General features: G+C 44.5%; 1 protein-coding gene across 1 annotated transcript in view; it reads left to right on the top strand.

Annotated features, from left to right (window-relative positions):
• Nucleotides 1–501: 501 nt before the first annotated feature.
• The window catches only part of nfatc1 (nuclear factor of activated T cells 1), a 59,706-nt gene continuing 46,513 nt past the window's right edge, over nucleotides 502–13,694 (top strand). Inside the window, exons 1-6 of the mRNA XM_021571742.2 lie at nucleotides 502–895; nucleotides 2,619–3,660; nucleotides 3,843–4,002; nucleotides 8,430–8,632; nucleotides 10,338–10,510; nucleotides 11,280–11,420. Of these exons, the coding sequence (XP_021427417.2) occupies nucleotides 877–895; nucleotides 2,619–3,660; nucleotides 3,843–4,002; nucleotides 8,430–8,632; nucleotides 10,338–10,510; nucleotides 11,280–11,420 (1,738 nt within the window). The 5' untranslated portion in view covers nucleotides 502–876. The remainder of the gene's footprint in view (nucleotides 896–2,618; nucleotides 3,661–3,842; nucleotides 4,003–8,429; nucleotides 8,633–10,337; nucleotides 10,511–11,279; nucleotides 11,421–13,694) is intronic.

Here is a 13,694-nt window from a genome sequence, read left to right as displayed (position 1 = left end):
CCCACTGTTTTTAGAGCCCAAGAGACAAGCTTGTAAATAGGTATATGATATTCTCATGGACACAAAATCAAGTACATGGAAAGGACAGGGTCCATATATTTGATGTGGATGTATTTCCTGCAACTGCTTATTAATATATTAGAGAATAGATTAATGTCAACAATATTTTTAAGGCTGATGTAGCTGTGGCACTGGACAATGGCATGTCCATTATCTGATCTTTCTTCTCATTATCTGTACATCTAAATATTGCATAACATTTTCCACTAGCCTGCATCTCTCTCTGAACTGCAACTGTAGACTGCCAGCCCAACTAGTCAACCACGTCTGAAAGCAGCTGGAAACCCCAGAGAGTGGAGAGAATCTCAATTCAACGGGTCTGTTGGTTGGTCAGACGTGGAGATGCGTCACTGTTCGAGGGGTGGTGCACTCCCGCCGGAGGTGATCCCCAGGTTTATAAGTGCTGAGGAGCTCTCTGCAACCAAGCAGTGCGTCACACAGACCAATACCAGCTAGGACTCCTTTTCACAAAATCAAGTCCGATATTTCAAATCAGGCACTAAAATAATATCTACTCTCAATCACAAACTGAATCCCGACTCATCGTTTTGATTTCTTTGCGCTATCCAATTGTATCCAAAAGTTTTTCACTCTGCAGATACGATTTGTATTTTTCTTCGAGTCACTTTTTAATTAATCTACATGTATTTATTTTTTCTCATTAAGGACATTTTCTATAGTTTCGAGGTTTGTTAGAATATAGCGAGCGAGCATCGCCATCATCATTGGAGGGGTAAAGCGCCGTTTTATGGATATTGGAGTACGCAGACAAAAGTTCGATTTCAGACATTCCGTTACCCTGTCTGACAGAAAAAAATGAAATCTGCTGAAGAGGGTGAGTAGGCTGTTACTTTGCGTCTGAATGTCAGACTGTGTGTAAGAGTAATATAGCATTCGTAAACGGTAAGTCAATCGACATTTGAACAGATGCTTCTGCATATTGGATAGCTGCCTGTCTTGTCTAGTGGCGCACTTCAGGCGCTCCTCAGGTGTCAGTCAATGGGTTTATTCTCTGTTTAGATAGCCTACGATTATACAGGTATTACAATGTAATGCAGCGTACTGAATACCGAGATGATTATAGGATAGGCTACGTCATTGTTATCTTATTCATGGTAGCTACTTACATTTTGAAATAAATATTTGGTTTCACCAAAAGGTTTATTTAAAGTACCTACTAACATTGTATGTATTGAAAGAAGAAAAAAGTTGAGATCGCCATAAGGAAGGATGAACATGAAACACATTATTATGAGCTCTACATTACATTATGAGGTGCCTCTCCTATGAGTAGGGAGTGGTGGGAGTGGCAGTGGTGGCACCAAAACTCACATTCGGGAGGGTTTACTCAAATTGGTAATCCATGCCTCAATGCCTCTTCTTGCATGAGTAAACAGACCCCATTTGAAGATACATTTACACCAAATGTGCAGTGTTTCAGTGTGCATGTCTAGATTTACTACAATTGAATCAGAGAACATACACACCAGTGGTTCTCATTGGTAAAGTGGCATCTTCTGCAATCCATCAAGAATTTTCATAAAGACATAGCAATGATGTGACACCACTGTGATGTTAAGGCTATTACATTGTGATTATGTTGTGGGAGTCATACGTTGGTGCAGTGATGTCATGTCTTTATGGTTGTGATTATGTTTCTTAATTCACAGCAGACAGGAGCTCTGGCAACAGCATACTGCCTGAGACTGGAATAGTCTTAAGAGCTGACTGTAGTAAGATTACTCAGGTCCCTGTACCCTTAACCACAACTTCCCCCATTCTCTTCTGTCTGTGCCACATGGGTAGTCAGTCTGTCTCTTATGCCCTCATACCCAGTGGGGGAGCTGGCATCTTAGCTGGCATCATGAGGCTCCCCTGTTGGGTTGAGCTTGCACCTTTAGTCTTGCAAACAAACTAGCCATGTGGTACACACAGGTGATACATTTTCCTATAGCTTTTGAAAATAAACTAGCCAGGAAAAAGTGTAGTAATTGGTTCAATGTTTTGATTGCTGTGGTATATAAAACCAGAGGCAATTTGAAATTGGAAAAAAGTTATTGTCTACATCTGCTTTCCTATCGGCTCATTCATGCCCCCTCTATTCCCCAGGTCGTTGCTGTAAATGACAATGCGTTCTCAGTCAACTTACCTGATAAAATAAGGGTTAAATAAATAAATATATTTTGGTTATTAATAAATAAATATATATTGGTTATTTTTTGTGTAAGTCTTTTTGCCAATTATTTGTATACTTCTCACCTTAGTTATTTTGTGAAGGTTGTGTCTTTCAGGGATGGTGTGTTGGTGGTAGTTTTACTTCTGTGATTGGGGAAACCCATTTAGTTTTGAGTTCTCTGGTCTTGCTCTCATTTGGATACAGGAACATATTTACTTTCTGCATCAGCGTGTAGATGCAGTTTACACTCCATCATGAGCAACACCATCGCAGCAGCTTTCTTTGTAGTTAACTGGCAACTACCGTATCTGTTTCATTGTGTGAGCCAATGAGAGTGTGTATGGACCATAATTCTAACTCATTCCATGTATTTGCTTTTCAGATGCATACAGCCACACCCCCAACATCAGTCTCTCCCAGGGCAACCCCTGCATGCCTTCCCAATACCCCAGTCTCCAGTCTGGCCCCACCATCTCAGTCTCCATCAGCCAGCCTCCCAGCTACGGCGCCCACAACAACATGAGGACAGTGGGTTACTACTCCTCCCCTAGCATCCGTCCAAATGGGGCGCCAGCCCTCGAGAGCCCTCGTATTGAGATCACAGCCTACGGGCAGTTTCCTGAGGACAAAGTTGAAGAGAGCAACAACCTTACTGTGGCTAAACGGGTCAACTCCATCGTGACCCTGACGTTGCCCAATGCAGATGGCTACCGTGACCCCAGCTGCCTCAGCCCGGCCAGCAGTGTGTCGTCACGCAGCTGTCACTCCGAGGCCTCGTCCTATGAGTCGGGCTTCTCCTACAACTACGAAAACTCACCCCAAAACTCGCCCTGGCAGTCGCCCTGCGTCTCACCCAGTGGCTCCTCCTCTCTCGCCCTTCCGGGTGATGCTTGCGCTAATGCGGGCTCCCCCCGGCACTCCCCCTCCACCTCCCCCAGCACCAGTGTAACGGACGACATCTGGATGGGCCAGCGGGGCTCCAGGCCCAACTCCCCTAGTGGTGGAAAGAGGAAATACAGCTTCAACGGAACCACAACCTCCAAGTCCCCCTACTCCCCTAACCACTCCCCCGGGCCGTCCCCTCACACCTCCCCACGTCTCTGCGTCACAGGTGAGTCCTGGATGCCTAACAACACCAACCAGTACACCAACTCAGCCATAGTTGCAGCCATCAACGCTCTGACCACAGACGGTGTGGCAGACCTGGGGGAGGGCATCCCTCTGAAGGCCCGGAAGACCAGCCTGGAGCCTGGGGCAGTCTGCCTGAAGGTTGAGCCTGGAGGAGAGGAGCTCAGCCCTGGGGAGCTCGGTCAGGATGAGTACCCCTTCTCCCGCATGCCCTTTAAGAAGGAGAACTACTGTGGGGGATTCCTGGATGTGCCACAGCACCCATACTCATGGTCCAAGCCAAAGCAATATGTCAGGTAAGCTGAAGCAAGACTTTGACTGACTGAAAGAATATTCATTATAAGGTTGACAGCTCCTAACAACGGAAAGTTTTTGAAGTCAAAGTGAAGTAAACTCCGAAATATACAAGCAAAGCATTGACAATCTGCAGTTGTGCCTTGTTACACTGCAAACTTGAAAAATACTCTCTCCACCTTAGCCCATCTCTACCAGCCCTTGACTGGCAGCTGCCGTCCAGCTCCGGGCCGTACAGCCTACAGATCGAGGTGCAGCCCAAATCTCACCACCGGGCCCACTATGAGACCGAAGGGAGCAGAGGGGCAGTCAAGGCTCTGGCAGGAGGACACCCTGTGGTGCAGGTCTGCTATCCTCCTTATACTAACGTACTCTAATATAGACTTGTCTGGATGTAATACTATTACCCCCATCACTTCTCCGACCTACGGTGAGCTCCAAAAGTATGGGGAATGTACATACGTTTTTGTGCATTTACCATTTGTTTTGGTTGTGTGTCAGATTATTTTGGGCCCAATATAAATGAATGGTAAATAATGTATTGTGTCCTTTTGTAAATAAGAATAGAATACGTTTCTAAAAATTTCTACTGTAATGTGGATGCTACCATGGTTAGGGATAATCCTGAATGAATCGTGAATAATGATGAGTGAGAAAGTTACAGAAGCACAAATATAGACATGCTAACCTCTCACCATTACAATAACAGGGGTTAGCATTTTTTTTTGGGGGGGGGGGGGGGGGGGGTGATATTTGTGCGTTTGTAACTTTAAAATCCAAAGCCAACTAAAATTGTCACTGTCCCAATACTTTTGGAGCTCACTGTATTTCGTATTTCTCCGATCACTTTCTTTCCAACCTATTTATATCACCAGCGCTTAAATAGATTAGTGGGTATGTGTTTTATCCTTACACGTCTATGATGTTATCCGAAAGACGTCATAGTTCTGAATGAAATACCATAGGTATGCTAATAGACAGACCAGTGCGCTCAGTCAGTTCCTGTCCAGACGAGGGTGACTCAAACTTTTCCATTACGTCTGAAGTGCAGACAGACAGTCGCAAAGAGAGGTAGTGTGGCCAGTAAAGCTTAGTCATGAGCTTAAACCACAGTAGCTTTGGTGGTCAACTCAGAAGAAGCATTGAGCAATTGTAATTCTTGGACTACAAGGCCAGTCTTCCCAATCATTGTACCACATCACTGACTTGACTTCAACCTCTGAATAAACCACAGTGTCTACGTTGAGAAGAGAAAGTAAGCCATCAAAGGTTTCAGCAGGCAAAGTTTACATGTGTTGAATAGTATCTGGACGGTTGAACTTCTCACATATCCTTGTGTGGTAACACCCCAAAGTTTGCGACCAACCTGGGATTATAAACAGGAAGGCTGCAGTGGGGATGAATGGGAACCTGAGAATGTAGCTAGCTAAGCATGTTATATGGTCCTGTGTGTCTGAACATCAGAATTCACACCTGTACTGGGTAGCATGTTTTTCTCTGTGATTAGGTGCTAATGATTTAATGACATGGGCTCTGGGTTACTCTCGTCATGATATAGTGTGTTCTTTCAAAACCTCCACCTCCCTCCCCTCCTCTTCCTTCCCTCCCCCCGCCAGCTTCCGACCAAACACACAGACTTCCCTTTGTTTAGGAAAGTTCCCGTCTGTAATGCTGACATCATCAACAGTGGCGTCCTGTGGAGGCGGCCAGTCCAGGCCGGGCTCAAACCACACACGTTTCTGGCAGCCTGATAGAGATGTTAGAGGGAGCCTAAGGCCACTCAATCTCTCCCTAGCTTCCTGATTACATGGTACACTGTGGGCTGTGGAGCTGTGGACACTGGCTGACTGGCCCTTCTCTCTTGCTCTTCCTCGGAGTCAAACCTTGCCCAAACTGTGCAGAGTTTGTTCTGGAAGTCACTGGTTCATTCTATGTCGAGCACAGCTAAGCCTGGTGTTTTCTGTTTTTTTCTAATGCCACGGCTGCTGCTGCTGCAGACCATACGCGCCATTATACCGATGGCAGACTGAGTTATGCTCTCCTAAAGGACTGCATGTTCTAGGTTTTAGGCTTAGCTTTCATAGCTGGGTCTGAGGGAATACCCCATACTCAAGGTCTGTGGGGGGCTTTTATGGCAAAAAATCATTAAGTGATGTCAAATAAAGTGAGTGAAAATATCTCAAACTGGTCAAAGATTATAAATGTAACTACTGGTAGATTCATTTTTCATTAGCTAAATGTTGATTTTCTTAATCTTAACTATGAAAGTCATGTAACCATGTTATTTTAAATTATAAGGCTTTTTTTGTGTTCAAGAAAACAACATTTGAGGTCATGTGAACCATATTTTCAAAAGCACGATAGGACTGTGAAGTCAGCTGGAGGGTTGGAGAGAAAGAGAGAAAGAGAGAGAGGGTGCCCCTGTTGCTCTCTTCCCCCGCTCCCTTTTTAATCTCTTTCTGGTACCTTGAGCTGCCAGTCTTGACATTCCACTAGTAGGTGATAATACGATCTAGGGAGGGGAGACTGCACTGCCTGTGCCGAAACAAGCGGTGGTGTTTGTTATAGAGAGCTCCATAGTTAGGGATGTGGTAGTCGCGGAAGCAAGGGGCCACTGCTTCCGTGGAGCCCGTGCTCGTGACAGACATCAACAGGTCCCCGCTGTGATGGAAAAGCACCCAAATGCTTACACAGTAGTCATTCATGTTGGTACAAACAACATCAATCTTCACAAAGCAATTCAAAGATGACTTTATAGGGCTTACGGATAGGCTAAAGGAGACAGAAGCGTTTTTTTCTTTCCCGGGCCTCTACCAACAATAGGTCACTGAATGGAACACTTTAGTCGTCTCCTCTGGCTACGGTCTTAAATTCTACAGTTACTCAATGGATTTGGAGTACATTGACAATTTTGACCACTTTTGGGAGAGGCTCCAGTTTAACAAGAGGGATGTCTAGCATCCAAATAGGAACGGGGAAAAAGTTATCTTGCCCAACATCGAGGAGGCTCTTATAAAACAGTGAGTTAATGACAGCGCAACCCCTGCTCAGGTAATTATTCCTATTCCGTACTGCTACCATATTCCCAGGGGTATTGTCAGTAATAATCTTGTGTTAGCTCTGTTACTGTTCGCCCAATGGGAAGTCCACTGTGGTAAGCTCATCCAGTGCTAATACTTCAAAAACCATAAATATGGATTTCAAATCACGAAGAGGGCTTGGGCTGTTACATATCAAGTTTGATGTCAAAGATGGACCCTCTTGATATCTTGGTGCATGAACACGAGCCCAGATATGTTGGTTCTCACAGAGATTTGGATAATTGACTCGATCCCAAATAAGAACATTGACATTGCTGATTACAACATCTTCAGGTGCGACAGACTGAAAAAACGGGGAGGGGTGACTATATACAGTTGAATTTGGAAGTTTACATACACCTTAGCGAAATACATTTAACTCAGTTTTTCACAATTCCTGACATTTAATCCTAGTAAAAATTCCCTGTCTTCGGTCAGTTAGGATCACCACCGTATTTTAAGAATGTGAAATATCAATAATAGTAGAGAGAATGATTTATTTCAGCTTTTATTTCTTTCATCACATTCCCAGTGGGTCAGAAGTTTACATACACTCAATTAGTATTTGGTAGCATTGCCTTTAAATTGTTAATCTTGGGTCAAACTTTTACGGCTTCCCACAATAAGTTTGGTGAATTTTGGCCCATTCCTTCTGACAGAGCTGGTGTAACTGAGTCAGGTTTGTAGACCTTCTTGTTCGCACACGCTTTTTCAATTCTGCCCACAAATGTTCTATAGGAGTAAGGTCAGGGCTTTGTGATGCATAAAGTAGACCACTGTAACTCAATGGCTTTGCTGCTTTTGCTTTTTTTTTTTTACTATGTCAGTCTGACCCCCCCATGCCAGGTTTCCTCTGCTAATTCCTCCACTGTCATAGCGTACAGATAACATGCATAGCTCCACACTCTGTGTCGGTTGTAGTCTCTATTATCAGGTTTCAGAGTGGGTATTAGGCTCCATGCCTTTGCTCAGCTTTCTGGGTGGCTGTCAAGCAACACCTATGGAGGTCTGGGATTCTTTAAGGACCGTTTTGTACTGCAGACGTTCTGAATCCTGTCCAATTAAATAATGATGTGATTGTCTCACTGATAAAAACTCTGTCCACCGCTACAAAAATCTATCCCTGATCTTGGTCAATGAGAGCATGTGTAAGTGACATGGATTACGTCCCAAATGGCTCCCTATTCCCTCTACAGTGCACTATTTTTGACCAGGGCCCACTGCACTACTTTTGACCAGAGCCCATAGGGTGTGCACTATATAGGGAATAGGATGCCATTTGGGAGACACCCATAACCTTTAGTTCACTGTAACCCGGGCTTCGTTCTGTCAGCAGGGTAAACTACCCTGTGAAATCACAGGGACGTTTGTCTCAGATGGTTAACTGGCTCTTGGGCAGCCAGCGGAACGCTGGGGATGGAGCTACTGTAATATCATGCTGTGTCGCAGCCTATCAGTACTGACACGGACTGACATTAATGGAGGAAAACTGTGTATGGGTTGTTATCCCTGTTTTTTTTTAACAAGTTGTCAAGAGTTGTGTGTGTGGGGGGATACTCGATACCAGACATAAGTTGTTTCTTATCTATTAACATTGTAAAACAAATTCCTATTAACCATTGTTGATTGGCAATAAGTTATTAATTTAATACAATTTAATGGAATGGAATCTCTATGTCTTCTCCCTCCAGCTCCAAGGCTACATGGAGAGTGAGCCCCTGACCCTGCAGCTGTTCATTGGTACGGCAGACGACCGTCTCCTGCGGCCCCATGCCTTCTACCAGGTCCACCGCATCACCGGCAAGACCGTCTCCACCCCCAGCCATGAGGTCCTGCAGTCCAACACCAAGGTGCTGGAGATTCCACTGCTGCCCGAGAACAAAATGCGCGCCATGTGAGTAGTGTGTGAGTGTGCATTTATTCGCCATGTCTTTTTGTTGTGCCTATCAGCCAGTCAGACATTTATGCTCCTCCTCAAGCAACTCAAATGATGAGTGAACATCTGTAGAGTTGTGTCCATGACGGCTGATCAGCACCGGCTTGGGTGTGTCTGTCTGTGTGGACTGGATCACCCCTCTGTACAGATGGATGGGTTTCCCCCCACACGGTATAATAATCCCTGGGGCTCATATTACAGGGGGAACCTCAAAGCTGCCAACTAGGCAGTAGCAGTTCTACTGCATTTTAATGGATTTAACACTTAAACTTATAGAACCATTTTCACTTCAGTGTTTGGTTTCAGTAGTCTTTCTGGAGAACGCACCTTAAAGTGATTTTATTTGATTTATTTAACTAGGCAAGTCAGACAAATTCTTATTACAATTACGGCCTACCCCGGCCAAACCCTAACAGCGCTCGGCCAATTGTGCGCCGCCCTATGGGACTCCCAATCACGCCGGTTGTGATACAACCTGGAATCGAACCAGGTCTGTAGTGACGCCTCTAGCAATGAGATGCAGTGCCTTAGACCGCTGCGCCACTCGGGAGCCCGAAATGTGATGTTTGTGTAAGCAAGGGGTTTATACATTTTGAAGTATATTCCCATGTGACTTCGTCTATTTTATACAAGTAAAATTATATATCACAAGGATTAATTCATTGTGATCTGGGAAGTTACCAGTAATAGCATATCATCAATTATGGTCAAGTTTTAATCAACTTGAACACGTGACAAGTCTTTCAGTATTATTTGGGCACCAATACTGACAACTTAATTTGACTCGATTAGAGATAAATTCAATGCTTTTGTTACCAATGACCGACTACACTCCAAAAGCCAAACACTCTTAACACGGGTTGCATAGGGTTCAATGGAGAAGCGTTTTTCCTCCTGAGATTGGCATTGAGTTGAACCCTTGGCACAGTTGACTGAGACTTTGTCCGTGTCCGAAATGGCACCCTATTCCCCATAGGCTCTAGTCAAAAGTAGTGCAATATATAGTGAATAGGTGCCATTTGGGATGCAACCTTCTTTTCAGGCTACTAGAGACGCCTCAGTAGCCTCAGCCTGTGCTTTGTTCACTCATCACACCCCAAGCTGTCTGGCTGTAGGCGGAGGGAGAGCTGAACAGCTGGGGTCCTTAGCCTCAACACCTGATTGCCTCACCAGCGGAGCAGCCCCCAGTGATTGACAAAGACTTCTCGGGAATGTTCAGTTAGTGTAAAAGTTGACATGAACTACATTATAAGGAATGTAGCGTCGAGGAGTACTGCCATGGGAAAACTAACATTTGTTTGTAAAAAGCTAACTCCATAAAAGTCTGAAATTTTAAAAGTGAGTGCACAGCATTAACAGGAGGGAGGGGGTGAGAAATGAGACATTTATAAAGTGTCTGATGAAGGCTCGGAGACGGTGTAAAAAGCATCATTCTGCTGAAATACTGTTTCATGATTCTACAGTGAAATCCCTTTGTGGTGCTAGAGAGAGAAACTCTTAAACTATACCTTAATTAGCTGAGTGTTGATATTTACTGTATGTGGTAAGTGTCACAGGGATAATGATTTGGGATCTCAATAATGATGGGGATCTATCTAACGTGATGATAGCTATGTGCCTCTCTAAGGTCTAACTCAGTTTGTTTTCTATCTGTTTCATCTAGAATTGACTGCGCTGGCATCCTGAAACTCCGCAACTCGGATATCGAGCTGAGGAAGGGCGAGACGGACATCGGGCGTAAGAACACACGTGTGAGGATGGTGTTCCGGGTTCACATCAACCAGCCCACAGGAAGGACATTGTCCTTGCAGGCTGCATCCAACCCCATAGAGTGCTGTGAGTACACCTTCACTATCAGCCTGCTTTAAAATGTATGGATGCCTTTTTGGGCTGACATCCATGCTACGAAGAGTCTTTCATGTGAACAATTTTCTCAATTGTGCAATGTCTTATACAGGGGGGAAATGGTTTAACATGGCAGATCCTTTTGACTTTGGTGTAAGCACCATTGACCTTGAAAGAACTAGATATAAATCTGAGCAGATCTGGTAATCTCATGGGTTTATGGCTGAGAATCACACCACAGAGATCAAGTGCTATGAGGTAAATGAGAAATGTGGTTAAACCATGATCTCAGCTCTTAAGAATAGACCATTCTCGGTCGCTGATACACTGCCACAAAACTGTTATTGATTGACTCTTTTTTTCTATTGTCGAGAATAATTGTCAGAAAGGTTCTTTGCCAGATGTATTTTTCATTTGCAAACATTAGACTTTTATTAAGGAATATAACACACTTCAAGGCAGTTGAAGTTAACCAGGAGGTGATGGCCAAGTATGATCATGATGCCAAGAAATTATTTGTAAAAACAATAATTTGAGAAAATGATACAATAACAAATGCTAAATGGATCCATGCCCTCACCCTCAGGTCAGAGGAACCCTATGTCTCTAGAGCTAACGGCTCATGGCATTGCTAGTTGTGATGATTCTTTTAAGAGTTGTCAGGCTTGTGAAAATGACTTGGTCTGGATGCTCGGGGCTGCATGGGGAATGGGTTTGTATTGACTCTTTCGTGAGGATAGTGTTTGTCCCCCTCCTACAGCCCAGAGATCAGCCCAGGAGCTGCCCTTGGTGGATAAGCAGACCTTGGAGATGTGCCCTGCTGCTGGGGGAGAGAGGATGCTCCTCAGCGGACACAACTTCCAGCACGACTCCAAGGTGGTGTTCGTGGAGAAAGCCCAAGGTAGGAGCTGGAGATGGAGCAGGAGCTAACGCAGTGCAGATGTAGCTGTATGTGGGTTAGTGTGCAAGTGTATGTGTGCATGTGTCTACACAAGTGTGTGTGTGTGGGTGTGCGCGTGTGTGCGTGTGTGTGTGTGCTTGCACGCTTGTGTGTGTGTCTACTCAAGTGTGTGTGGGTGCGTGCTCCAACTCCCTCCCTCTCTCTCTGGGTTGGAGAAACCTCAGGACTACTCCCTCCCTCCTTCCTCCCTCCTCTTTCCCCGCCGTCAAAATATCCCCCATCCTGCCAGAGTGCCACATGTGGTGCACATTAATGCGCTGTATTTTTAACACAGCAGATTTACATTTGCAGAAGTTTCCATTGCCTGTTTAGCACAGGAATGGATCACAAATGCACTATAGGCTGTGTGCTGCTGTGCTGTCCCTCACAGTTCTGTATTTGTTTCCTATCCTCTCTCTAAGCCCTCTCAGTTAGGAAGGAGGGAGTTAGGAAGGAGGGAGGGAGGGACTGCTCCGAGATGTTGACGCTTAGGGTTTACTTACAGCAATGTCCTTGATTTGCTTTAGAAAAGTAACTTGAGGTATGGTTTGGGCCAAGGCTGTGCAATGTGAACACATCTAATTGTATCGCTCTGTGAGTCACTCAGAACAGAGGGGAATCCGTTGCCATTGTTCCACCTGTGAGGAGAGGAATTCTAGGTTGGTTGGGTGGGGTCTCAAGCCCCACTGTTATACAATACAGCAGTGTGAGATTGTTTTTCAAAACAAGAAGTGATTGTGTGAGAGCTTTGCTATATCTCTTTCTACATCTCTTGATTTATCCTAATCTCTTCTAGCTAGGAACTAGGGGATTGCTATTGATTTATGTATGTGAAATTCAAAATATTTACCTTGCCTAGAATTATACATAACTCCCTTTTTGGTTTATAGTTTTTTGTCAGTTTGAAGAAGATCAGTGGCTCCTTCAGATCTGTTGAGGTTTAGCAGACTGTCTTTAGGCCCTAGTGCAGCCTCTGGGTTGGCGTTGATGCTCCCTTGTATTTGATGAGGGTTTCCCTGCATCTGGCACTAGAATTAGGATTCCTGGGCAATCCTACCATGGAAACACCCTTAAGCCAGCCTTCCACCCCTTCTCACTCTCCTCTGCCTCCCTCCCTCCATTGAGTCTCCCTTTCAGCCTCAATATCCCAATTCATTACCACTGTGTGCTGTGGAATACCCTGTGAATCTTCAGTTCAGCTGTTGCCTTGTCTCCAGTGGTGGAAAGTATTACTTAAGACGTTTTTGGGGTATCTGTACTTTACTATTTCTATTTTTAGAATTTTACTTTAGCTTAACTACATTCCTAAAGAAAATATTGTACTTTTTACTCCATACATTTTCCGTGACAACAAAAATATTATAATGGCGCTGGAGGAGATGGTTGCCGTTTTACAGTCTCCTAACCAATTGTGCTATTGTGTGTGTTTTTAACTTATTTTGTACACAATGTTTCTGCCACTGTCACTTGTGACCGAAAATAACTTCTGGATATCAGGACAGTGATTACTCACCTCGTCCTAGACAAGATTTACTTCAGACACCCGACAAGGCCCAAATCACTGTGATTTGCATGAGAAATAGATAGAGATATCGTGGACGTAGGTTGGGGTGCCTTGTAAGGATCTGACGGCGAGTGGGTAATCTGCCTCTGCCATCAGTCCTATTAGCCAACGTACAATCATTGGATAACAAAATAGACAAACTACGATCACGAATATCCTACCAACTGGACATTCAAAACAGTAATATCTTATGTTTCACAGAGTTGTGGCTGAACGACAACATGAATAACATACAGCTGGCGGGTTTTACGCTGCATTGGCAAGATAGAACAGCCGCCTCCAGTAAGACGAGAGGTGTCTGTGTATATTTGTAAACTACAGCTGGTGCACGAATTCTAATAGTAAGGAAGTCTCAAGGTTTTGCTCACCTGAGGTAGAGCATCTGGGCTCCCGAATGGTGCAGCGGTCTAAGGCACTGCATCTCAGTGCTAGAGGCGTCACCACAGACCCTGGTTTGATTCCAGGCTGTATCACAACCAGCCGTGACTGGGAGTCCATAGGGCGGTGCACAATTGTCCCAGCGTCGTCCGGGTTAGGGTTTGGCCGGGTTAGGCCGTTTTTGTAAATAAGAATTTGTTCTTAACTGACTTGCATAGTTATAAATAAAGGTTAAATAAAAAATAAATCTCATGATAAGCTGTAGACCACACTATGTACCAAGAGAGTTTTCA

Source organism: Oncorhynchus mykiss, chromosome 18, assembly GCF_013265735.2.
Source record: "Oncorhynchus mykiss isolate Arlee chromosome 18, USDA_OmykA_1.1, whole genome shotgun sequence".
Lineage (NCBI taxonomy): Eukaryota > Metazoa > Chordata > Actinopteri > Salmoniformes > Salmonidae > Oncorhynchus > Oncorhynchus mykiss.
This window is presented reverse-complemented; position numbering and strand designations above follow the sequence as displayed.